The sequence below is a fragment of the Patagioenas fasciata genome, chromosome 8, assembly GCF_037038585.1.
Source record: "Patagioenas fasciata isolate bPatFas1 chromosome 8, bPatFas1.hap1, whole genome shotgun sequence".
Classification (NCBI taxonomy): Eukaryota; Metazoa; Chordata; class Aves; order Columbiformes; family Columbidae; genus Patagioenas; species Patagioenas fasciata.
In genome coordinates, this window is record NC_092527.1 from 6,231,370 (window position 1) to 6,258,911 (window position 27,542).

General features: G+C 42.9%; 1 protein-coding gene across 3 annotated transcripts in view; it reads right to left on the bottom strand.

The window, feature by feature from the left end:
* PRKG1 (protein kinase cGMP-dependent 1) overlaps window positions 1-27,542 on the bottom strand; it is a 425,347-nt gene that overhangs the window by 58,588 nt on the left and 339,217 nt on the right. For all 3 annotated transcript variants that reach the window (XM_065843185.2, XM_065843184.2, XM_065843188.2), the window contains 2 exons: window positions 15,217-15,282; window positions 6,744-6,818 (listed from right to left, as the gene is read on the bottom strand). In XM_065843185.2, the coding sequence (XP_065699257.1) occupies window positions 6,744-6,818; window positions 15,217-15,282 (141 nt within the window). The remainder of the gene's footprint in view (window positions 1-6,743; window positions 6,819-15,216; window positions 15,283-27,542) is intronic.

Here is a 27,542-nt window from a genome sequence, read left to right on the forward strand (position 1 = left end):
CACAGCACTCACCAAGTAGACAATTATTTTAATTATTTATGCAGTTTAAAAGAAATGATTGCAACCCCTGCTTCTTATAGCATTAATGAGCTGGTTTTACCCCCTTTTGCAAGTCCCACGAGGTTTCTCCCCCCAGCCTGGCACTGCGGATAACCCAGGCAAAAGCTCCTTCCCATATGGTCCCTAATTCCGAAAACAATGGACGTGGGGAGATGGAGCCAATTATTACAGCTCACAGGCTGCCCAGACATTCCTCACGCTGTATGCCAGAAAATATTCTCTCTTGCAGAAATATTACAAATTTAATCGCACTCTGTGTATCGGTGAATTATTTCAGGTTGAGTTTTCCAAAGCCTGGCCCAACAGAAAGTCCAACCTTGATGTAATCATTCTTTTTAATTGATGGCTCCCATTTGGAAACTTTCTCACTTTGAAAATTTCCCTTTCGGCTGGGGTTAAAAATATTTTTGGCTTATCTTATCTAGTAGAAAACAAGATAAATAAATAAAAAGCATCCTTTGCTAACACGCAGAGTTATTATCCATCCAAACTTCCTGGACTGGCTGTAGGTCAAAACCACCACGCACCATTGGATCTGCAAACCTTTCCCATCCCACCAAAACCGGAGTTTGCATCAAGATAAGCTGGTTTCTACTGTGTGCCATGGCCCATTTCTTGAAGCTGAAGGGCCAGCTCCAGCCTTAATATGTTGATGGAGAGGTTGGCCAGACCTTGCACCCGCAGACCACCAAAGAGCAGATGTTTACACCACAGACACACCAACACATGTCACCAGATCACTGCCAACCACCTTTGGGCAACCACTGCAATCAGGGAATCAATCAAAAGCAGTCTTCAATAGGCAAGATGCATTAAAATATCTCTTAGCCCAGCCGAGGAACATGTTTCTGAAGCAAGTCCCCCTGAGGAGTCCCTCATACATCTCTGAGGGGGACGAGAGCACAGACCTGGGCTCCTCTCAGGTGAAGTTAAACTGGAAGATGTGCCACGAGAGCTGATTTATGTCCCCCGAGCACTGTTTGAAAACGAGTCCAGGGAACCAGACTTGAAGTAGCCCAAAGGAAAACCCCACTGAAATGCAAGCAGTCCGTACAGCAGGTCCTTGTCACTAACGTTTTGCTCTACACACCTCTTCCTCTGGGTACGTGCTGCTTACTAACACGGATCTACCCACGTGCAATAAGCTTTCAACTGCCAGAGACAAATTTACTATTAAAATAATTTTCCAGTAAGACTTCATGAAGCAAAACAAACGGCTGTATAGGAAGGAGATGCACACAGAGCCAGCAAAGGTCCTCCAAGGAGGAGCCATACAGGACACCAAAACCACTTTATCTTGTAAACATGCTGGCAAGGGAGAAACTGGATGGGAAGAGGGATATGGGGATTTCATCTTGCAAACACGATATTGGACACAGCTCGGGGGAAGCATTCAAAAGCAGATGGCAGCACCGCTATGAGATGCCAGGAGCAGCCCTGGGTCACACACACGACCACAGGCTTGAGATGGAGAGCCAAAAACCTCGCCTAAACTGGCACCTTCAAAAACCCACTGCTAAAAGGTATTGCAGCACATAGTATCATTTTGTAAGGAGCAAAGTAAAGGAATAAAGACAGGGCACCACACCACCTTGCTTGCCCGAAGTATTAAGGTGTATCTGTACCTTTCTCATTAGAATAAAGTCGATTTCACCTTTAAATCCAGGGTGGAAGTTGGAAAAGTATCTACAAAGAACACATGTAAACTGAAAAATACCAATAACCACCCTCTGCATCAAAACAAAGTCAACCAACTGGTAGGATGCTTTGTTATGAGTAAACGTAGAAAGAGAGGAGCTGAAAAAGTGAACAAAGGTACAGCTCTGGCCAGTAAAACAAAAGGTTTGGATAAAGCGAGTTTTTCGTATAAAACATGGCTTGAGTAAAGACAAAGGGCGTCTGCGGCCAGAGCTGCTAGAGAAGGGAAAAGCATCATATTCCCACACAAAGGTCCCCGTCTGCTCGAGTCCTGTGAAAAGGAGACAATTTTGGCAGTGAGTACCAAGACTTATTCGCCCGGGGCTACAACGTAGCTAGAATTAAAATATATAAAAAGAAAAAAACCAGCAAAAACGTGCAACCAAAAAGAAGTGACGTCTGGAGCAATAGCATGAAGGCACCAGCGTCTGGTTTTAACTTCAAGCCCCGTTGCCACAGGAGATCTGCATCAGCAGGTAATTCTGGATGTGACAGGAGAAAAGGAACATGGGGACCGTAGTCATGGGAGGTGAGGGCCACCTTGGTGTTGTCCCTGTCTCTGAGTCATGGGAGAGGCTCTCCTCTGCTACAGCCAGGTCATAGAAAGGTGGGACCAAGCTAAAGAGGACGTCATGGGATGAGCTTGTTAGGAGTTGAAGTAGGATTAGGATTAGGATTTGAAGTAGTATTAGGATTAACCTCAAGAGTTTCTGGACAAGGAAGACACCAGCACAAGGGATTTGCGTGCCTGGAGCTCATGGCGAACCCTCATCCCACTTGGCACCAACGGCTGCAGGAGAAACCATCTGTCTCCTCTTGGATTTATGGGACCTGCAGCAGTGGCTCCAGCTGGAACTGATCTACATGTAGAGTCACAGAATCATTTTGGTTGGAAAATATCCTCAAGAGCATTGAGTCCAACCATAACCCACCCCTGGCACTACCCCATGTTCCTGAGAACCTCATCTCCGTTTGTCCAACCCTCCAGGGATGGTGACTCCAGCACTGCCCTGGGCAGCCTGTTCCAATGCCCCACAGCCCTTTGGGGAAGAAATTGTTCCCCACATCCAACCTCAACCTCCCCTGGCGCAACTTGAGGCCATTTCCTCTCATCCTGTCACTTGTTCCTTGGGAGAAGAGACTCGCTCATGGTGCAGGTATCTCCTTCATGTCCCAAACACCAACATGGCCGGGCCTGACAATGGGACACGAGCACCGTTCTTCTGAAACTCCCGTCTTCTCAGAACATGAACCAAATTACATGTTGGCTCTCTCCACCTTTTTTTCTGGTAAGGATTTAACTATAACATTCATTAGTTGATGAATTTGTTAACTTACCTGAATATATCTAAAGAGTAGAATATTAATTATATGGTCTCACAGATCATGTACCGATTATTTCTGACTTAAGAGATTAAACACAAAGAATGGATTTTAAGGAGAAGAGCCAACCCCAAGCCTGAAAAAAACCAGGGAAAACTGTTTCCAAAATATTAGTTGTAAACAAGTAAATCTGTTCTGGTGCCCTTGAAGAACACAAGTTCCTTCGAGGTGTCCTTGGCAGGGACCTTCCCACTGGAGCATCGACACAGCCTCGCGCTGGGTGTCCCGGCTGCCCACGGCAGCCAAGAGCCCGGCACTTCGGACACAATTCAAAGACGTCCATGAAGAACAGAGGGACACCTACAACTGTCATGGCCACGGTCCCCCATGACACCTCATGTGATGGTGCAGGAAGTCACCCTGCTCAGCCGAACTATGTCTGACTGGTTGTATTGTATTTTTTTGCCTACAAGAGCTGAGCAGAGCTTACTTTTCCCTTCAAATCACGCCCAAGGGTAGGAAGTGGTAGCTCAGTTGTCTACAGCAGTTTGGTTGCTAGAACGTTTTCCCAGGTCCTGAGAGAGCACTAAGTACATCTCAAGGCTTGGCTGGGAGAACACCAGCCTGCCAAGAGATTAACTCAATGAAACATTCAGCCTTTTCAAACCCGGAGGACTCTTGGATACACGGGAAGATCTTCTGACCTTGTAACTTCGACCTAATGTCCTCTCGGTCATGTCTGCAACAGGGTCTCTGCCAGCTCCGGGACCACAGGGTCACGCTCCAGCATGGAGATAAAAAAACCCCACCAGTGCCACCAACTTGGTAGTAATTTCTGCAATGAACTCCTGCCCATGGGCCATGTCCTGCTTTAGGAGCACGAACCCTGCCTTGGGTGCAGTCTAAACCTAAATTAACAAAAATTTAGTCATCACCTTGATATGGTAGATTCATATGACAATACTTTTTATATGATTTGAGTTGTGTAAAGCTTCAGCAAACTCCAATGTACTTTATGCGTCGAGTTCTTCCCTTTGACAAACTTCCCCTTGGAAAACATAAGCCCTTGAAGGACAATTAGCTGGAGCTAATTAGCAGATGCTTGAAAAGTAATCCAGGTTAAAACTTCTGCCAAGCAGACTTTTCTCCCAGAGGAGTTTTATCTTGTGAGATACAGAAACAAAAGCTCTTGAGCAATAAAGCTTTCTGAAACAGCTTCTAATGCATCTCACTTGCCTCTCTTAGTAACTTTGTCATTTCTCCCTCTTCTAATTCATCTTTTTGCAGGCATACACTTGCTTTCAAGGAGTCTAGCAAACGTGAATATGGTATTTGACTAATAAATGCCACATCTTTTGAAAGAGCTTTTGGTTTTTCGAATGTTTCTCCAGGCAGAAAGCAAAAAGACAGCTTTTTCAAAGGCAAAATGTCAACATGCGAGGGGCACCAATGTCTCTGTCACCTACAGTCTTGAGCAACAAGACCCAAGCGCAGGCCTCTGACTTTAATGATCTAAAAGTTGCTTTCAAAATTAATCAATTCCTCCCTTTGGGGAACAATCCCTCTATCACCAGGAATCCTTTGCTTTGCCCTTCCTTGAGGTTAAATACTTGGCATTAGAAGAAAAGAAGAGGAATAAAGAAGGTAAAAGCTCAAAAATGTTCAGGTTGACACTGGCCTGTTGGTTCCCAAAATGAAGAGTTTATCCAAACTAGGTCCAAAACTGCTGCCTCCCTCCAGACACGTTACAAAGTGCAGAAGAGGTCCTGAAAGTCCTTCCTAAAACGCATAAAAACTACCCCAACAGAGCTTCCGATACAATCTGCATACACAAATGTTGCCTGTGACAATTAATGACTATGTGATATTCTATTAATGATACAGCTTAAAATTGTAGATGTGCAAAGACAGACTATGAAAAGGGGGATGGCAAGTCCTATTTGCAAATATTGCTTGGTACCAATGGACCGTGGTATAACCTTAGAACAGCTTCTGTGATCATAACATCACGTTCTTATGAAAATCAAAAACCCCCATTTTCATTACCGATGTTTTCTTCCTTTTTGTTAAAATGGAAATCAATATAATAGAAATAGTCACAACAAAAATCTAAAATAATAACAGCACACGCCTGGGATATGTAGGATTATCTCCTTGAAGTTGCTTAAATTAATTTTTCAACACTTTGTAAAATGGTTTGCCTAAGTTGCTACCGGCATTAAAATGCCATGTTTTCAGCTGGTACTAACAGACAATATATATAATTATATACTTATATATAATATCTACTAGTTACCTGCTGCTATAGCACTGTGTCCATTTGACTCTGCATTCTGTGTCCCAAACACCTATTTTCTGGGATGGTAAAGTGGCTGAGAACCTCCTGCCTTTTTAATTAAGTCAACAAGAATTTTAGGGAGCTTTAGCACTCGAAGAAGAAAGCTTACATGTTCCATCTGGGGCAGCAAAATAGTATTCTAAACTAAAATGCAACCCTAGGGTGCCTTCTAGTACCTTAAAGAATTAAACATGATTAAAAATATATTGCAAATATCTCTCAAAGATGATGAAAAAGAAAATCCTAGCTTAATTTGCAGGTACTTCGCAATATTAGCAAGTTTTGTTCAAGAAACTAAGTTTCTTGGGACATATTTACTTTGTGAAACAAACAGTTATTTTTAATCACCTAACTAATTAGGGTTTTATATTTCCTCTCCATGGAAGTGCCAAATTCCTTTGTTACACACTATTTCAAACCCCTCTGGTTTAATGAGAAGTTACTAAGCATAACTTAAGAGTAATCTTGAATTTAGACTGCAGACCACCGATTAACAGCCGCACCGAGCATTGGCTTTGAGGAAACACCTATCACCCTTCGTTAATGTGATAATCATAATAATAATAGTAAAAATAGAAGAAAATTAAACCAATTTTGTATAGAGCAACTTCAGTTTTCTTTTAAACTACTTTTGCCTTGGATCATATGGCTTCTATGCAGCATCCCTCTAACTGGAACACATTCCTCTTCAAAAGCTTTTTGTTGGTATAAATCAATATACAGACATGACAAACTCTAGAACAAGAATTAATGAAGAGCGGGGATTTTCTGGAAATATTTTAAAGTACACTACAGGTCACTTCTGAAAGAAATTAATATTTATAGCAGGACTTTAGGTGAATATGTTGCTTTACATTAGAGTAGGTCTGGTATTCATTCACAACTGACAAGCTCAATTTGTCATCCTTTGTCTGGGAACACATTTTGACTTCAGTGAAAATGCCTGAGAAGGACCCAAGTTCTCTTAAGAAACAAATGATGTTCAACAACCATTTCCTTCATCACCTGAGCTTTCCAGGATCTGTTCATTTCTCACCCCAAACTATTTCAAGATAATTATGTGATGACAAATTCTGAAGATCTAACACTTCTGTGGACTCAAATACTGTGATTAAGACAGACCTTGAGCCCCATCTCTCTCTGGTCCTCCCATGCTCATGTTGAGAGACAGAAGGAGCCTCATCCCGAGGAATATTCATTACTTTTTAAGCTGTTTTACACTACTGTGTTGAGAAAAAGCAGCTATTTTTTAGAATTACAATGATGTACCATCAATAAAAACCAGGTCGAGATTTCATGCTGAACACAACGAGCAGACACTTACTTTGCTTTTGCTTCTGCATCTTCATAGGCTTTATTGGAAACGTCATCTAGGCCGCCAATCAAGTGTTTGAAGGAGCTGTGAAAATAAAGGGGCATTTTTAGAGGAAAAGTCTCCATTTGGGAGCCAAGCAAGTCAACATGGCAGCAACCAGGGGCAGGGATGGCCATGACCAACCAAACCAGGGCCAGGGCCAAGCATCTGCTGGGAAACACGGCCTTAGGCCCGCTGGAGAAAGGCTGGAAATGCAAAAACTAACACCAAGAAAATCCCAGTTTACTTATTCAGCTCTTTTAGGGACTGAACACACTGAAATTACCACTGTTTTCCTTCTGTCCAATGTAAGTTTTAGAGCCAATATATCAACACGACTTGCAAGCGATGGTGAGGTGCCACCACCATTTCCCTGTCCTCCAAGCAGAAACCTCTGCTTTCCAAGGGAAGGATAATCTTTATTTCTGTATCTTGGTTTTCTCATCTTAAGAGAAACATCAGAGAGAAATAAAAAGGGGGAAAAAAACCCAACAAAACAGAGAAGGACATGAAAGTGAGGGAAAAAAGACAAGAAAATTGTCATAAGCCAAATTGCTTAATGACATCTAAGAGGAAATTTGCCTTTAATTGGGTGAAACATTAGGAGTGTTTGATACACATGGTGCTGAGCTGTCCCCTAATGCCATCGTCTGTCCCAGGGGAGATACAAAGGGCACAGACATATCAGAAAAACAATCCTAAAATCTTTTTATATCGTGAGTGACTCAAACAAATGGAACCAATGACCATCTGATCAACTAACAAGCACCACTCCAGACAGAAGAATATATATATATATATATATATTTATGTAACTGTTATGACTTGGGTAGTGATATTACAGTACCAGTGACCAAATAAGAAATGTAAATTGAATATTTTTAGTAATTTTAATGACTGAAATCAATTCACGCCTACAACTGAAAATATTCCAGGTGAAAGCATAGTTTCCTACTATACGTTTGCACCTTTCCCAACGTGTCTGTTCACACACAGGCTTTTTTTAAAAAAAAAAAAAAAGAATGCGTCATTTAAAAATGAGAAAAGAGTTGGGCTAATTTGCTGCAAACTACAGTCTCTTGACTCATCTCTGCCTTAAGGTCACAGTTTCAGAAATGCGAGTCCTGCAGTCCAGCTTCTATAACTTTGTGGGTCTCCTGAGGCACTAAACACAGAGCCAAAGAACACAAATGACTATTAAGAAGTTGTAAAAAAATAATTGAGAAGTTGACAAAAAATAAAAAAATCACCATTTAGGAATATATTTATGAATTTAGGATAAGAGCAGAATATTCAATATGTCTCTATTTTCAATGCTACAATCTAGGAAATAATTTCCTCAGCAGAAACACGTTAATGACGAAGCCAAAGACCTGTTTACTCTTGTGTGGAAATTGTGTTGGCGTTTTTCGACAGCGGCAGGCTGTAATTTCCAACATTAAGGCCAAAGCATCTTTTTGACGCAACTTTCCTTACTTGGCCATGAAATGATGATATATTCCTCTCATTCAACACGCTCAGGTTCATTTTCCGTGTGCCAAATACGTGCCATAGGATGAAGTCAACCCCTTGAAAGACGAAGTGCGAGCAAATCAAGACACATGTGTTAATGCTCCCTTGCGTCACAAACAGATATTCAAGCAATAAAGCGAGACGTGGTTGTACCGTAACCCTCCTGGAACGCTGGAAGATACGACCTTCAAATGCCATTTAAAATAGCCAGGCTTGGTTTGTTTTCATGTGGTTAGGATCACGTGGCAGGGTTGAACATTCAATTTTTTTTCTTGGGGAATGCAAATAAATCTTCATCTTGTGAAACATTATACGGGCAAATAAGAAAAACTCGCTGAAAGGAGTAACAAAGGTTTGTCTAATACCCTGAATTTTTTATTACAATATCTTAAGCAAGTCTTAGGACTGAGTGAGACTTTGAAGTTCAACGGAGTCACTTTTTTATTGCCTGTCTCAACGCTGAACTATCATCTCAGTCACAACCTCCCCAAGAATTTAATGGGAAAACTGTTGTTTTTTTTCCTCCGCATAGCCTTCTCTCTTCATATGAGAACATTCTGTTCTCATAACCAATTTTCTCCATGGATAAACTTCACCTCAACTGGGAAAAACAGTAAAGAAGCAAAACTGAAAATCTCCAACGCAAGAGTTCAGTTCAGCTTGTGAAGGGTCAGTCATGCTAGGATAATTTCCATCGCCAAAGGGTTGATCCAACAACCTTTCTTGACATCTCATAACCAAAAGCGGGCTTTCAAATAGGACAAAACCACAAAATCCAAAGTGAAAATACTGGAAATATTTAAAATGTTTCCTTCAAAAAACAGTATCGCCTTGATACGAGTAACCAAAGACGACAATAAGCACTGAGCACTCAATATCTGCAGGTCCAGCACTCGTAACATTCACACCCACTAAGTCTCAGCACTACAGGAAAATATTGTTATTGACATAAATAAATTATATGGAGGGAAAAAAATCACATATAAATAAAACATGAACGCCAATCAACTTCAGTGTAAATACTCTTACGGTTCGAGAGAATCTATGAACGTTTTAAAGAAACATTTCAGTTTCAATAGGTACATGCAAAGTTTCAGAAGTTGCACCAAGTTCTCCTCTCAGGGTGCCAAGAATGACCAAAGTGTTAGGAACAGGTTTTGAACCTTTTATTTTATCTCCTTACAAAGTAGCTGCAAGTAAAATGTGTGTCTGTAGGTGTTTATTCAAATTGATCTACTAAACAGATGCTCAAGGTTGTCCTGCTTGTCTCCACACAATTCTTACCAGAAGATGTTTTACAGAAAATCTCCTAGAGGACCAATGCATCAAATCCAGCACATTGTCATCGTTAACTTCTGTATATTGTCATAGTTAACTTTTCCCCAATCAACCCAACTGTATTTCTGCAAAAAAACCTAATAATGCCTCCGGGGAACTTGAAAATTCGCAAAGATGAGCTATGACAGGGCCAAGCTTGAAAAACTCTGGAGGCACCAACATGGTGCATCTCCCACAATAATGATTTTCGTCCTAGGGGGTGAATTATTGCAGTATCGCAAGAGGAAATACTTCACTAGCAACAGCCTCGATTTTATTTCACAGAGGGTCTCAAAGTCATAAACACTGAAAGTCTACAAATTGTGAAGAAAAATCGCTCTTGGAATTAAAAATGAATATGAGACATCTGACAGCTAACAACTGTTATAAAATATTAATATGTTTACCTAGATCGTATGTTTGATCAGAAGAAAGCTGTACTTTTGCAACGAGCTGCCTGGCTCCTCAAGTATCCAAAGGCTTGTACAAATTCCTTGGAACAGTCAGATGCAGAGTTTTTCAGTTCCCATGAATGATAACGTGGATTCTGCTGAACTTTTCAAGCCCATTGCCTAAGGCTCCCAGTTGGGTCTCTGCTTCCCTGTTGGCAAGAAGAACATCTCCTTCTCACCAGCCAGCTTGGCTCAAGCCACTTGGTCCCGCCATTGAGCCTGAGAACGGAGAAGACGCCAGTCCGGCCGGCTTAGCAAAGCCATCACCTTCATCTCAGCAGCCTTGTTGCCGCCTCGCTTTGTTTTCCCTACTGGGTCAGCGGAACCTCCTCTTCAATGACAACGTACGCAGACAGGTTGAAACTTTGAATATAAAATGAAATTCCCCAGAAATTTTTCCTACCAATTACTAAGCTTGTTTACTGAAATACACCTGAACAGGTAGGACTACACTGTTGTTTTTCTGGCAAGATGACAACTTGTCATATTCTAGCAAATAACCTATTTGCTGTCATAGTCCTCCCTGGGTGACCCAAATTAATACTAAATGCTGTCAACATGGTCACTGCAGAACTTGTATGACTGCACCACAGCAGCCACCTGACCTGGAGATCCCACCTTGGGCACTCGCTTCATTTTCTATTCGTTTTTTAAATACTGGTAACAGTCTCAAAGTAACTATCCAGCCAATTCCTTACACACCATCAAATCCACATCTCTCCAATTTCAAGAAGGATGTTGAACTTGCAAGTTGTTCGTGAGCAGTATTTATTCATTCATGTGGGAGCGAAATGCAGAATCATCTGATGTTAAGACTTAAAGTGAGCTGAAATTTCTCCTACAGCTTGGTCGGAGCTGGGTGCTCAGCTTCATCTCACCTCCTGCGTGGTGGAGCCTGCTGATGAAGCCAGAGAGCATTAAGGATCAAGTCCCACTGAGATTCATTATTCTGGTAAAGGAAGGGACTTAAAAAGATCATTGCAAGATGGAAAGAATGTCAAGGTCCTTCGTAACAAATATCTTCAGGATGAGTGGGAACAGCATGAATTAAAGTCCATGGGACACATGGAACGCTTGCTGGGCTGCAGGTTGTTTCCTTTGTTAGATCACGACTCTGCTCGTTTCTACATCAGAAAAGGAAGCTAAAATCCATTGTTGCGAAGCATGTCTACACAGATTCGTAAGAACTAGCTATATTACTTTTTGGGTGTCTTTGGGGTGTTTTTGTGACTTGTTTCACAAGGAAATTAAAAAGCAAGGCGGCACCAATGCTGTGAGAGTCTGGTAATTAAAGACCCATCACATACTACCATTTGGCTTTCCTCATGGTGTTTTCAACTCCCACTGTTTCGCCCCGTGCAGCATTTTAATACATATATTTTGAATTTCAGAAATTATTTTAGGCAAACCAGTTCATCTTTTCACGCTTACGCAACGTCCCATCTCAAACCCAACTCTCCAAGACCTTGCTTGGTGGCCTGACTCATCTCTAAAAACCAAGTTTCCTGTATTATCACCCTCAAAACCCTCCAGGCAACTAAACAAGCCCTACAATTGCTCGTAATATTGTCAGAAATTGTTCTTCCACCTCTCTTTGGAAGAACTCGCTTTGGCACCAAGGGGTGGTGACTCTTGCGCGCCAAGTGTACGGCAGCTGTACCGGCTCTAAGGTGCCTGTGGAACAACTTCTGGATGTTTTGGGAAGACTTCTACTACGAAGCTGATGACAAGATAACGCCAATGGGTAATATTAACACCAACCGCCAGCAAGACCGAAATTCTCCAGTCTGACCATTAAGGCGACGATATTTTCCCATAATTTGTTCTTTGAAACTGCAACGTTAATTTTGCTGAAATGCTTCAGATCGAGACACGCACAAAGCAGAAAATTGCTGCTTCGTTACATTTGATTAAAGAGAGAGCGTGGCTTGTAATAGAAAACATTTGGCAACCTTAATGACATGCATCACTCCTCCTCCTGCACATAACAGCTTCGACTGCAGGTAACACTGACTTCCAGCTTCCATTGCTACTCTGCATCCGTAACAAACCAAATAGTGTAATATTCTGTCTATCTGGATGTAACGAAATGCTACTTTTCCTCCTTAACAAAACAGCATCTGCACAGTGTTCCAAATTTACAGATGTCTTACTAGGTTTTCTCCATATTAAATTAGCTTCTACAGTTATCTGCATGCCTATAATAAAATAATAATCTAAGAGAAGAGCTATGCCAAGAAAGAACTGGTCAGGACACAGGACAACCTTCCCTGAGCTATAAATAGTGCTATAAATAGCATTCCTTTTCTTGCCCTATAAATAGGATTCTTATGAATAGTGTTACTGTGCTACTAATTGCAGAGCGTTACTAGAATCGCTGGTATAGATTAACTACAGCTTCATCAGTTTAAATTTAACTCGTACTTCCTTACTGTTTCAAGGGCATTATATACTGAGAAAAAGGCAAAAGAGACGAGCTAAGAAACGGTCTGTAAAACCATCAGGAACGATTGACCATGCAATTACTGGTCATTTGGGTTTTTTAAATGCTTATAGTGCAAACCAAAAATATCCCTTACAGAAGCATTGAGAAAAATGCATAAATTACTTGCTGTTTTGTATTTCTCTGAAAAAATGCTTGATAAATTATCTAATTAAATCAGTTTTTCGTCTCTTTGCCCCACAGGACAAGGGCCAGCATGTCTTTTATCAACCAGGCTACCTGGCTTGTGTACATGACCCACAAGTCACTCAACTGCCAATCCTGAAGTTCACCATCTGTTTCCAACAGATAGATCATATTTGTTTTTTCAGTTGTTGATAAACAAACTAACCTATCGGAAAACCTGGGATTTTTGAAGTATTATTCCGCAGGTCGGTCATTACAGAACACCAGATTTCTAGAAATAAAGGACTGTTAAATAAAACAAATCACTCGCGTCAAAGCAGGATTGAGCGTATGCTGCGAGATACTCCAGCGTCTCTCATTCATCCCATCGGAATATCAGAAGGGCTTCAGAGGTCTCCCCTAACCCAACAGCTGACCTTTGATGGTGTCTTGCATCAAGACTCTGTGCCCAGGGAAGAGCTCAAGGACAAGAGGGAAGAGCTCAATGGAGTGTGGTCTGGATGAGCGGGTAGTGGGGTGGACTGTGAACTGGCTGAAGGGAAGAAGCCAGAGAGTCGTGGTCAATAGGGCAGAGTCCAGTTGAGTCCTGGATCTAGTGCAGTGCCTCAGGGGTCAGTACTGGGGCCTGTATTATTCAATATATTCATCAATGACTTGGATGAGGGAATAGAGTGACTGTCAGCAAGTTTGCTGATGACACCAAGCTGGGAGGAGTGGCTGACACTGGAAGCTGTGCTGCCATCCAGAGACCTGGACAGGCTGGAGAGTTGGGCAGGGAAAAATTTAATGAAATAGAACAAGGGCAAGTGTAGAGTCTTGAATCTGGGCAGGAACAACCCCAGGTTCCAGTATAAGTTGGGGAATGACCTATTAGAGAGCAGAGTAGGGGCAAGGGACCTGGGGGTCCTGGGGACAGCAGGGTGACCATGAGCCAGCACTGGGCCCTTGTGGCCAGGAAGCCAATGGTACCTGGGGTGGATTAGAAGGGGGTGGTCAGTAGGTCAGAGAGGTTCTCCTGCCCCTCTGCTCTGCCCTGGGGAGACCACACCTGGAATCTTGTGTCCAGTTGTGGCCCCTCAGTTCCAGAAGGACAGGGAACTGCTGGAGAGAGTCCAGCGCAGCCACCAAGATGCTGAAGGGAGTGGAGCATCTCCCGTGTGAGGAAAGGCTGAGGGAGCTGGGGCTCTGGAGCTGGAGAAGAGGAGACTGAGGGCTGACTCATTCATGTTTACAGATATAGAAAGGGTGAGTGTCAGGAGGATAGGGCCAGGCTCTTCTCAGTGACAACCAGTGATAGGACAAGGGGCAATGGGTGCAAACTGGAACACAGGAGGTTCCATTTAAATATGAGAAGAAACTTGTTCCTGGTGAGGGTGGCAGAGCCTGGCCCAGGCTGCCCAGGGGGGTTGTGGAGTCTCCTTCTCTGCAGACATTCAAACCCACCTGGACACCTTCCTGTGGAACCTCATCTGGGTGTTCCTGCTCCATGGGGGGATTGCACTGGATGAGCTTTCCAGGTCCCTTCCAACTCCTGACATTCTGGGATTCTGTGATTCTGTAACACTGCAGTTTGCGACATTTGCCTCAGTCCCCTCCTACACCTCTCCAAAGGACCTGAGCCCAGAGGTAGGTCCCACGTCTTTAAAAAAAATCCAATGGATTTCTTTCCCTTTCCAACACTTACAAACTCTTCCGGTGTTTCCTGTAGCTCCGTGGGTGATCCCCACGTGAAGAGCCACCTCCTTTTGGCTTTCGCCTCCCTCCCACCGGTTTCTGTGGGAAAAAACATCAATCCCTGTTTGTCCCACCCGCCTCTCTCACGGTTTCACGGACCTGCACTGGATTCCCTTGGAAAGACCCCTGTGGAAGATGTGGCCGTACCTTTCGATGGCCCACACCAGTGCTTCCCTGCCCTCGCACCTGGAAAACCACCCCAAGAGTCATGATGAATTTTCAAGATCATGTTCATTTTTTCTAATCCCATTCCCATCAATTGGAGGGAGCGGCTGAATTTGCAGCGCTGTTTTCTGGAGCCCAGACATTTATTTTCTATATTTAAACCCCCTAATTCCTTCAAGTTCCCTATATAGACATTATTTTACTCTTCCGATCTCCTTCGAGCGCCAGAGCTTCCAGCAGGACTCGGTCCTTTGGGCGAGGGCTCTCCGTCCCCACATGGACTTGAATAACAACATCTTGCTTGAACGTTTGCCAGAAGCTCGGTGCCTTTCATGACATTTTGCCGACACAAACTCAATCTGTGTTCCACTGTAACGCCCGGATCCGTTTCCGCAGTAACGCCATCTCCCCATTTATTTCCCTTTTTCTGAATTCGTCACTACTGAGTTTCGCCTCTTTGATTCAGGTGGATCTTGACTCTACTTCATCAAGGCCGCAGACAGCATACTGTGAATTTATTCCTCCAAATTAAATGACTTATTTGGAGAAAATGATCAAAGTCTCCAGTTAAAAGCTGCACAAGGTGCCAACTGGAGCTACAGCCCACCCCACGTCAGGAAAAGCAGGTACTTACTCTCTGTCTATGACCAGACACGTCACCGCTTCAGCCGCAATGACATTGGCAGTTCTGACGTCCTCCCTGAAAGACAAAATATGTTTCTTAAGTCGGCTGCATTGTTTTCACGACAATCTTTTGAATTCCAAATGTACCGCATTCTTAAAGCACTTCGAGAAGAAATTTCTGGGTTTCACAGCTTTTTCCCCTATATTGGTTTGATGTTCATCATCCGTACAGGCCTCAAGCACATAGAAGCTAAAAATCACACGCGAGTGGAAAAAAGAAACAGGTTCTCCTTGTCAATGAGAAGCAGAATCTCGCTTCTTCCTATGCACATTTGTGCATAGAAATAGTTTTTTATCAAAATATCCGCTATTAGAGGAGCTGACACTGCACCAATGAAAGGGGCTTGATTGGAATGGAGCTTTCAAAAGGTCTCGGTATTAAAACACTGCACCGGTGTTTTTCGGAAATTAAAACCATTGCACTTAGAATTTTTTCTTTCTTCATGACCAAATGCTTTGGTGTCCTCCCTTCCCTGCCCCAGAGGGAACTTGGCCGCAGCCAGTCCAAGCTATAAATATGAAGTTAATTCATTTTAATCAGCCTGATTGGGTGTTTCATCGGATGCCCTCGTGGTTTTTGTGTTGGCCAAACAAATGTCCGGGATTTAGAGTCGCTGTTTCTTTCCAATTCACTCCAAATCTTTCCACGGCTGAAGGGTAAGTGGATTACAGGCAAAAGAGACCCGTGTCCTTTAAACACACCTAATTCATTTAGACTGGAAAACCGCGGTACATTCCCACTGAGGCAGAAAATGAGATTTAAAAATGCTGTTAGAAATGCTGTTTAAAGATTGGAGGTATTAAAAAAGTGTACTCATATGGGAATCTACACTCTCCCTGTAAGGTAATCATTAATTAATTTTAACGACTTTTGAGCTATCTTTAATATCATTAAAGCACAAATGAAAGGAACGTTTATATTCAAGTCTATAGTCTTTGAGTCAATTTTCAATGAAATTGTGTGTTAGTGCTAATTTATCCACGCCAATAAACAAAATTATGATAATTTAAAGCACATAGAAAGACGTAGTCGAATAGCAGTAGACAATTATCTCTATTAACTTCTAAAACTTTGGTAAATATAGAGAGGTTCAGGACTGATAATATTTAATATCCCATTAAGTTGCCGTAGCCAACTTTTGCCGGTATTTTAATACATTAAAACAAGTATGTAAACTCTGGTTGTTCATTAATTCCAGTTAAAACTTATCTGTCCCATTATCTCAGATGCCTTTATGCAGAAAATATTATACCTTTATAGTTGTAGATTACAGAGTAAGTATAGTTATTATATTATAGTTATATGATTAAGGACAAGTTCAACACAGATATTTTAAATAAACCTTGACACTAGAGATTAAAATGCACAAGTAATTGTTACGGTTTCCACTATCTTGTACTTAATACTTTTAATTAGCATGCAGTTAATGCAGAATGAAGGCACTCTCCCAAAGGGCATTTCACTTTGCACAACCACCCGACCCAGAGGAACAGCAGAAATTACTTTCCTAACACAGAAAGTCGCGCAATTCGGAGGTTTCCTTATGTTCTGCACAAGCAGGAATAACTGTTAAATGAAGTGGTTCATATATGAAGAGTCAAATCAAGAGATGGCAATGTTGGGGTATCTCCAAAGTCATCCTGAGCATCCTCACCTCCAACCCACCCTTGTCCCACAAGGATTCAGTGAAAGGACAGATGGGGAAGCAGCTTTGTGTTCCCACAGCCCAAACCGATCACCAGAGGGTTTAAAACTCTCCTGCTAGGGGGTGTTCACCAATCAGGCTGCAAGCAGGAGTAAAAAATTAACTAAGTTCCTAAAAACAGAAGGAAAAAAAACCCAAAACAGTGTATTTTCAATTCAACATAAGTGTTAAATTGTCACGTCAATCTGCTGTGAAACACAAGACACGCTCAGACTGCCAAACACCTCGCGTATGCTGAGAAATGACAAACATACCTAAAGCCATGTCATCGAGCTACGGATTAACCTCGGGCACCTTCAAGCACAACAAATCGCCACCCGTTTTAAAAGGTATCGCTTGGACGGGTGGCCGCCAGCTACAGCACACGGCGTTAAACCCACCAGGTAATTATTACAACTGCACGGCATTAAATGTAACAGTAATTACGTGAAGCTCATAGAGTCAAATACAACAAGTAGTTGTTTGAGGTAAGTGGCATTAAATGCAATGGCAATTGTAAAAACTGCATGGCATTAAATGCAAAAGTAACTACTAGAATTGCATGGCATTGAATGCAAAAGTAGTTAATTGAAATGCGTGGCATTAGATATAATAATTATTAGAACCACATAGCATGAAATGCAAGAGTAATTATTAATAACACATGTGCATGGCACTAAATACAACAAGTAATTATTTTAAGTGCATGGCACTAAGCACAAAAGTAGTTACTAGAAGTGCAGGGCATTAAATGCAGCAAGTAATTACTAGAATTGCACAGCATTAGATGCAAAAGTAGTTAATTGAAATGCATGGCATTAAATGCAACAAGTACTCATTAGAAGTGCATGGCATTAAATGCAACAAGTACTCATTAGAAGTGCATGGCATTAAATGCAAAAGTATTTAACTGAAATGCCTTGCATTAAATACAAGAGTTATTAGAACTGCACAGCATTAAATGCAACAGTAGTTCTGTTAAGTGCATGGCACTAAATGCGAAAGTAGTTAGAAGCATACAGCACTAGATTATTAGAAGTGCATGGCATTAAATGCAACAAGCGATTATTAGAATTGCACACCATTAGATGCAATAGTAGTTAGCATTATATATGAGTAATTATTAGAAGCACACAGCATTAAATGCAAAATTCGCTAATGGAAGTGCAGGGCACTAAATGCAACAAGCAAGTATTAGAAGTGCAGACCACTAAGTGTCACAAGCATTTCCAAGAGAACGCCTTGGCTGCAAACACTGACTGGGACACTCTCTGGCCTTCGTCCCCGGAGTACTCATCGCTGCTCCCCGAGAGGCCGCGCTCGGCCTCGGACGCATCGTCCTCACTCCCCGAATACGCCATCGCCAGCCTGCGCCTCCACCATGGCCCCCGAGAAACGCCTCCTGCCCCCCAGCTCTGCACTCTGCGTTGTCCTCCAGGCGAGCGCTGGTATTTTACAGCCCCACCAGCTCCAAACTTCAGGACCTGGAGAAAGGTCAGAGCTTGGGGGGGCGGTTCCAGGGAGCAGCACCGGGAGGTCCAAGCACATTTTGGAGCCAAAAATCGGTCCGAGGCTGCAGAGAGGTGGCACGAGAGCTGGCACCGTTCCTTAACCCCGCGCTAGAATTAGACAGCAATGTTCTCCACCATCTTAAAGCTGTTCCAAAGTTTACCACTATAACCATCATTATATTATTTAAGAGATGAAACACATATATTCTTATTTTTCTGGTTATAATTGGTTGCCCAGTTCGCCACATATAACTTCAACAGTTTTGCTTCTGACAAACCGGCAGCAACTTAAGAATTAGGAGGGGTTTTTTTTTAACCACTTCCAGGAACTTTCCTGATAAAATTCTATTGATCCCACTGTTTATAAAGCTGCATTGGAAAATAAGAATATGAAATACACAGGCAGCTTTGAGCGGAGATAAAGTCACACATCAGCCTCTGTTTCTTTACCTTAGGCTGGAAAAACGTGCCTTAGATTTAAAAAACTTAGGAGATGTTCCCATCTTTTTGCCTTTTTTTATGCCCCCTAACTCAACAAATTCCTGCTCCAAGTCGGTCTCTCATAGCTCCTACCCACTTAACCCCTTCATAATGCTGACATAATTCCTGAAATAAATGGGATCATTTAATTTAAAAATATCCTATTCTATCTGCTTGGTGCTTGCTGTTATGCCGCCAGCAAACTCCGCGTTACCCCAGCAGACAGACACGGCCTTGGCACCATGCTGCCCGACTTCTGGCATCGGTGCCCCTGGCACAAAGTAACATTTGGATACTGCTCTGCAGGATCCCCAGTAAAAGTCATTTTTACCTAAAAAGTGATGGCATCATCAGAAAATACCCAGCAAAATAATAAGGGGAGATAGAGATACTGGGTGTTGAGTTATTACCACTAAACTCATCAATTATTGTTTTTCTTTTAACTTATTTCTTGTCCTAAATACTTTATATCAACCTTATTAAAAATACAGTAACAAAGTCAAGTGTACAGTGCCGGAAAGCGGTAAAACGCATTAAATAACTTGGATATCAGCAAATTAGGTATCTCCGGACATTCTTCCCACAGCAAATTTTTAAAACCCACCAGCAAAGACCTAATTTTTTTCTTTCCTTCTTTGAAAAGCCTCATTAACACCACTCTCAAGTCTAAATTATCTAAACACCCATTTTCAGAAGTCCTATGAGACTTGAGTTTTTTATCCCAGATCCCTCCCAGGCAGCAGCAGCTTCTGCAGAGCAGCCACCAAGGACCAGACACGGCCCCATCTCCTTTGGGGGGCTGGTCAAGGTCCTTCAGCTACATGGGCAAAGAGAAATGGGTTGTTGTGAGAGTCGGTCTGAAGGTGGAGCAGTACTTGCCTGAACATCGCCATCAGAACTGAGAGAACTGAAGCTGAGACCGAAAGAACACATGGACAGTGACTTGGTGAGAGGCCCGAGGAGCAGTATTGTGTTGCACTGTTTCTCCCATATGGTGTGGCTCCTGCTAACAATGGCTGCTGTGTGGACTTTGCCTGCTTCTCCAGCCAAACCAGCCCCAGTCTCCTGAAAGCTGTTGTTATGAGGGTCTCTTCGACCCAGAGACAACAGCTGCTGTCCAGAAGACGTGTGCTCACCTGCAGCCTCAGTCACACGTGTCCCTCACCTGCTCCCCCAAACAACGGCAATGTAAAGGAGCACACCCAGAAGCTCGCCAAGGGTCCTGAGGTCACCCAATGGACCAGAGAAAGACCCCTGAATGCTGGACACGTAAGCGTTGGCAAAAGAAAGCGCGAATCCTTCAAGCCTGCAAGGTACGAGCATGGGTTGTGAAATCACGGCAGAGACTGGGCTGAAACAATGGGAGCAAGGCGGGGGTGAAGAAGCATAAAAGGTGACTCCAGAATGGACACCATTGAAGATCTTCCCGCCAGAGGATCCTGAACCACGACGGAGGACCGGCCGGACTGCACGGGACCGGAGACCAGAGGGAGCTTCCGGAACTGGACTGGTGATAAACGCAACCTCATGTCTCATCTTTTCCTTTACTTTTCCCCGTTTCTTTCCCCTTTTCTTTTTCTTACTCCAACTCTATAGTGTGCTGCTTTACGGACAAATTAATAAAGTAACACTGCTTGATTGAGTTATAACCCCTTGGCATTTTGGTCGCCTTAATTTTGCGCTCCGAGATCAAGGTAAAAGAACCATCACGAGTCCATCGCCTAACAGGCTGTGACAGTTGTCAGCATCATCTTTAGAGAAAAACAGAAAAAGCAACAAGCCTAACTATAGATTTTGGGATATGCAGCAGCCTGCAAGCCCATTTCAATGGGATGGCCATCACTTTGATGGTCACGGTCTGACCAAGACAACTGCCATCAGAAGGTAGTTTTATCTGAAATATTAGGACTATCCTTGTGAATGATGCGATCACCCAACACCCTTGGGAGCAAAAATGCGAGTTGAGTTCATGCTGCTCTCATTTTGTGCCACTCTGCACCCTCTTTCCTACCATTTCATGGCGGCCAACGTTGAAGTCAAGTCGACGCAGCCCTAGAGAATGGTGATGTGGGTCACGACTGATGGTGTAAGCCAGGAGCTGTTTGGTTTCCCAAGAATTCAGCTTTCTGAGAACGCAACATGCACTTGCCATTGGTTTTGACTAGAAAAATACATCACCGGAATTAATAAGCACAACGCAATCATCTAAACGTCTACAAATTTTAATGCCGATCTAACAAAGATGCGCAACTTGAAAAAGCTTTACTTGAAAGGAGTTCTGGCATTCCATAAAATCTGTGAAAATCCCCATCGTTGCAATAGGAGAAGGCATTAAATTCACACCTACAAAAGGAACAAAACAGGGTAGGAAGGAGATTTTTGCTTCACAGTACCTCAGTTTGGAGGCACGTATCAAAACACAGCCAAACCACCCATGCAACTTTGGTTATAGAGCTATTAGGAGAAGGAAATACAGAACAATATTTCAGTTTGTTCAGACAAGATGGTTTAAAACTACTATTTTATGTGGTTTTTATTCAATATAAGCAAATCATACGACCCTGGAAATAGGCTACATTTCTAATAATTTGTTTTATGTCTGGTGACTTACTTGTTCTTCCTAAATTATATTTATATTCCCAGTGGCTTCAACTGAAAGTTTCCAGCCCTGGCAAGGATTGCACAATAGGATTTACAAAAAAAGAGCCCTTCCTGATAACTTCTTTCAATATTTACGAAGTTAATGACTCTGAGATGGTGAAAAGGGCTCTCAAGACACTGTTGGCCAAAAAACCTCTGCTCTGTCCTTACCATACTGACACTTCTGAAAGCAAATGGAACTCCCAACAATGGCTGCTGAGCTTACGCCAAGATTTGAGTTCAAATTCCCCCAACAAGTCGTGATGTGCTGGGATCATTTCAGGATGCTGGGTGATGTCTGACAATGATTTTCTGCTTTGTATTAATGCTGGGCTTTATTTCATGGAAAGGGAAACACCTGCAGGGCTTCTACTTCTTTTCAGTTTTATAAAAGTTGGGAAATCAAGTCCAGTTTACATAAAGCACAATTAATTTTTGTATTAATGCACATGTCCGAATTTTAAAAATAAATGTATATCTAAATTTTGCAATCATCGTATGTATTTGGGGAAACAACTATAGTTACAAATACTGCACAGGACTGCGACTGCTCCTTTGCCACTGCCTCCAATGAGCCATTTCACCAATTCCTGCATTTCACTATATTCCTATATAGAAATGCATTTCTATATATGCGAATATTTCCTGTATTTCACTATATTGCTAAATTTCGCTATGATTCCCACATTACGATGAGAAAAATGCTTTAATTTACTGTGTGATCCCCTGGTTCTACAGAGAGAAGAAACGATGCAAGAGATGGCTGCTCTTATTTTTATTGGATTATAGACCTGACATAGCCATGCTGCTCATCAACAAGTGTCACATTATCAGACTGCCTATCAATAGATGCAATGCAGATAAATATTGGCAGGAAATAGTATTAATTAAAATAGAAGCACTATGACAGGTGCTATCATATATAATCTGATAGTACTGAACCCACTCCTGCCCCTTGGAAGAGAATGAGGAGATGCAGAGGGTAAAAAATATTGCAAACACCGAGATTTCTGCTGCATTTTTAAAAGCAGGTGTAAAATCAGCAACCTTTACATTTAAATATATGATCCTAAGCTGCCAGCAATTTGGGAAACCTAAAGGGGGCTGTGAAGTAACTGTGGCTGAGAAAAGCGTAATGAACCACAGGGGGCACGGTGTTAACGCACTGTATTTAATCCATAATTGACAACTGTAAACTACCCCGGAAATAATCTATGACCTCTGCCACAACTAATTTAACCCATAAGCACTTCACCTGAGCGCTAAATGACTAATTCACCATTATTTCCGAGAACAGCTACATTAAAATCAAATCAAACTGCGACCTGAGAGGTTCAGTAACATGAGACATCTATTACACAAAACCAACATCAACACTTGTGCAACGTAGTTTTCAACCACGTGCAAGAGGTTCCCGTGGTCACAGTTCCAGCTCAGAGCAGCTAATGTCTATGAAAATATCTGTAAATCTGTTTTCTAGGTGAGTAAATCAATGTAGGAGGAGCTCGAGCGAGGTGCCGGATTTTTTTCCCCTCCTTTCAAGTGTTTCTAGGACTGTTCTTTTTCTCTCCTTTGTGCGTGAGAGCACTGGGACAAATCCCCCTTGTCACGCTGAAGTGATGAGCAACGTATTTGTTTATCGAAACAACAGCTCATCGCAAGGATGTCTGGTCCATCTGCAAATGCCAAGAGGCTCTTTCAGCTGAGAATACTTTTAAGGGTTTATTGTGAATTCATGACTTTTTTCTTTTAAAGCGCCATATTTTTAAGCCGTGCTCTTGTTAAATTCCTGAGCACTCGGAAAAGGGGAGGCGGAGTTGTTACGGGATTATGGCTTCTCCTTTACAGATGCCAGCAGCAGGATCTCGATGACAAGCCGTGGGAGATGTTTTTTCACCACCGCTCATCTTTGGCTGACACTACCACCCACCACCAAGCTTCCTGGGTACCAAATTCCCAGTCTCCTCCACTTCAGGTCGCTGCAATCCCACCTAAGGCTGGTGGTTTGCACCATCCTCTTACCTACCTCCTCCCACAGTCAATGCTCTTCCCGTCCACCCCAGTGTTCCCACCCTGGTCACTGTGTCCATCTTACCTTCCCCTCCAGGTTGGTGACTCCTCCAGGTCCACCCATCTCTTCTTCACTCTGCAGGTCAAATTCACTGCAACCTTCCTTTACCCCACAAATCCCTTGACCTTCTTGCATACTGACCAACTGAGCGACCTGAGCTGGTGAAGATGCCCCTGCTCGTGGCAGGGATTGGACTGGATGAGCTTGGAAGGTCCCTTCAAACCAAACCATCTGTGATTCTGTGTCAAGGACCTAAGTTTACGGAATCCCAGAATGTCAGGGATTGGAAGGGACCTGGAAAGCTCATCCAGTGCAATCCCCTCATGGAGCAGGAACACCCAGATGAGGTTCCACAGGAAGGTGTCCAGGCGGGTTTGAATGTCTGCAGAGAAGGAGACTCCACAACCTCCCTGGGCAGCCTGGGCCAGGCTCTGCCACCCTCACCAGGAACAAGTTTCTTCTCATATTTAAATGGAACCTCTTGTGCTCCAGTTTGAACTCACTGCCCCTTGTCCTATCACTGGTTGTCACCGAGAAGAGCCTGGCTCCATCCTCCTGACACTCCCCCTTTCCATATTGATCCCCATGAATGAGTCCCCCCTCAGTCTCCTCTTCTCCAGCTCCAGAGCCTCAGCTCCCTCAGCCTTTCCTCACACGGGAGATGCTCCACTCCCTTCAGCATCTTGGTGGCCGCGCTGGACTCTCTCCAGCAGTTCCCTGTCCTTCTGGAACTGAGGGGCCACAACTGGACACAATATTCCAGGTGTGGTCTCCCCAGGGCAGAGCAGAGGGGCAGGAGAACCTCTCTGACCTACTGACCACCCCCTTCTAACCCACCCCAGGTACCATTGGCCTTCCTGGCCACAAGGGCCCAGTGCTGGCTCATGGTCACCCTGTTGTCCCCAGGACCCCCAGGTCCCTTTCTCCTACACTGGAATAGCTTGGTGTTGCCCTAAGTGTGCCAATAGGCTTTAATTGCCCTGAGCAGCAGAAGTTGGGACCTTCACCCAACACCTTCTGCTCATGGTCCAGGAGCCCCATTTCAGCTCAGTCTAGGACCCTCAGCTGTAGCTGCAGACTTGTCCCTTGTTTCAAGCCCCATTTCTTGGGTGGACCTTGGATTTACAATGTAGACAACTTGTAGCCCATCTCCTGGATGGCTCACACCTAAGGCTGTAGCCTTGGTTCTAGCCCTGTCTCTGCTAGAACTCCATGGGTGGATCTAGGACCCAGGTCATCCTGTCCTTGTCTCCCAAAGTGCAGGAGCACCCTGTTACCAGCACCCACCTCTCACCCAGCTTCACTCAGAATGGGTTTGACTTGGCTAATTGGATCAAACCCTTCCTTGTATTGGCTGTATGAAAGGTCAGGCCAATAACGAGATCAAAAGCAGTATAAACAAGAGCAGAAAGTGCCCAAACCCTTCATTTTGGACTAGAACAACAAAATTAATATCTCAGACACCAACAGTTCAGGCAGAGTCCTCAGATTCTCATTTTGTGTGTTATTTTACGGTGGAGGATGGAAGCTCAGGACCAGGTTTAAGGTGACTCTATAACCACAACCTAAATGATCTCGGCTTGCCTAGAGGATAGGCATGGCCTAACCTTCATGCCTGTATTATCTTTTGAAGGTGGGACTAGAAATCTCCTCGTCTTTCAGATTTTACCCTTTAAGCAATCACTGACTCATCACAAATCCTGTCAAGCTACGGAAAGGCTCCATTTCTAATATAAACCAGCACAAGAGAACAGCTTAAAAAATACACTGAACTGAAGCGAAAAAGCAAAAGATGTTTTGCCTGTGAAAGACGTCTCAAGAAACCTATTTTTTTATCCATTAGAAAGTGTTCGCAGACCTTAATATTGCTAAAGCCCCTCCTGATTACGCTCTATCACCACTAATATATTTATTAAAATTCCTGGAGCCAGTTATGTAATGTCTGGAGAGCAGCATAACACAGTCGTGGAAAATAAAGTGAAAGATCTGAAAAAAAAATCAATTTGCTGCAGCCCGAGGAGAAGCCAAAAGCTTTGGAAAAGCATCAAAAAAGTCAAAAGAGATTTCATGTTCCACCTCTGCTGAGCCTGGATGAGCAGGAGAAAGGCAGGAGTTACACATTGCATTCAGTAACCACAAACTAAAATAAAGCACAACTTAAACCAAATATAACCCCAAAGCTGTAGATACTCCAGGCTTGTTATATACATATATATCTAACTCATAACAGTAACTCCTCTGCAGATTTAAAAATCACTCCAAAACTGAGTTTTTTGGAAAAATGCGTCGTTGCCCCAGATGGCGATGCAGAGCATTTCATTGCTTTTCCACCAGCTGTGCGGCACACATCATCATTTGCACAGCATTTTATACCTAGGTAGTTAACGCTAATTACTGCGGAGGTGGATGTGTTTCTTTTTCTCAATCCGTTTCAGCAGGAAATGATTGGCCACGTCTGGAAGCTGAATTGCACTAGAAATACACGTGGTGCTTTGTGGCTGGTACCAGTTCCCCACTTGTCCTACTGAATTTTAGCACCTGCTAAAAGCCAAGGACACGACACCCAAGCACTCACCAGCGCACACAAAGGAACCGTTTTGGCTTTCTTACATCTTATATTAACTCAAGTGTGGCTGCCTTTGCCTCCAGGAAACATCCTGAACTCCAGCTGGCTTAGGTTTGTGTGTCTGTACAAACCTATACTTCTCTATTCTAACAGCAGCTACACCATAAATTAATTTACATCCTAATTTTCAGTCAGTTGAGATGGGAGACATTGTCTCACTGCTTTGAAATATTCCCTTTTACCATTCTTCTCCATGCTAGATGTTTTTCATGGCATATAATGATATTTTATCTTTCACCTGGCAATCTTCTGGTGGAAAATTTCCATGATTTTCCAAGATAAAACTTTTAATTTAATTTTGGGACTGCTTTGTTGCTCTTTGCTCTATTAAGGGATGGTAAATACACTGACTTCACAGTCAAGAAAAGCAGACACATCCATTTTTGTTGGTCCCCATCAGTGCACAGGACTGGATCTCAAATTCAGACGCTAAGCCAGTTTTGATTTCTGGGGCTGGAGGGGAACAGGACCAGTTCCTGGGGATCCTCGTTTCTGGTTCCAGACAACACCTGGAGCTGCTGGGAATTTCCTGAGTCTTATGGATGACAAAGTCCATTTGCCTGCTATTTCAGATATGCCATAAAATAACCTTCACAAACTTACAGACTCGAATTAAAAGCAGTTTTGTTGATACATCCATTGAAGATGCTTCCAAAACTTGTTTCTCTAATGGTTACTCACCTTTTTCTGTTCCTGAGTCTAAATTTACTCATTGCAAGCTTAAATCTAAACTCATGGACCAAACCCATCTCAAGTTACAAGAGTTATTTTCTTCCCCTTTGTATAAAAAACTCCAAAATCTTCTCAGATTTTATTTCCCCAAGTTACACAAATCCAAGTCTCCTAGTTCTTTGTCTAAAGTTCTTTTGGCTTCCTTGTACCTGGACCAGCGTGAATTCATCGTAGAATCATAGAATCATTTTGGCCCTTAAGATCGAGTCCAACCACAACCTAAATCCTTTGTGGATGTAAGTGTCCCCAGAGGTTTGGAATACTCCAGAGGTCCCTGGGGTTTTGTGCAAGGGTACAAATACTGCCCTGTTCTCACTGAACACACCTCTAAAGGTTTCCTGAAACTCCATCTCATGCTGTTTAATTTCTGCATCTGCATGTGGTGGCCACACAACCTCGTGGTCAAGTCCAGAGAGGTGATACCTGCTGGGGTTCCCCTGCCAAAAATTTGGGCTTTCCTGCACAGACACAACATGTGGCATTTTCCTTCAAGCCTTTGCAACAAATTTGGAAGGAAAGGTTAATTAAGGA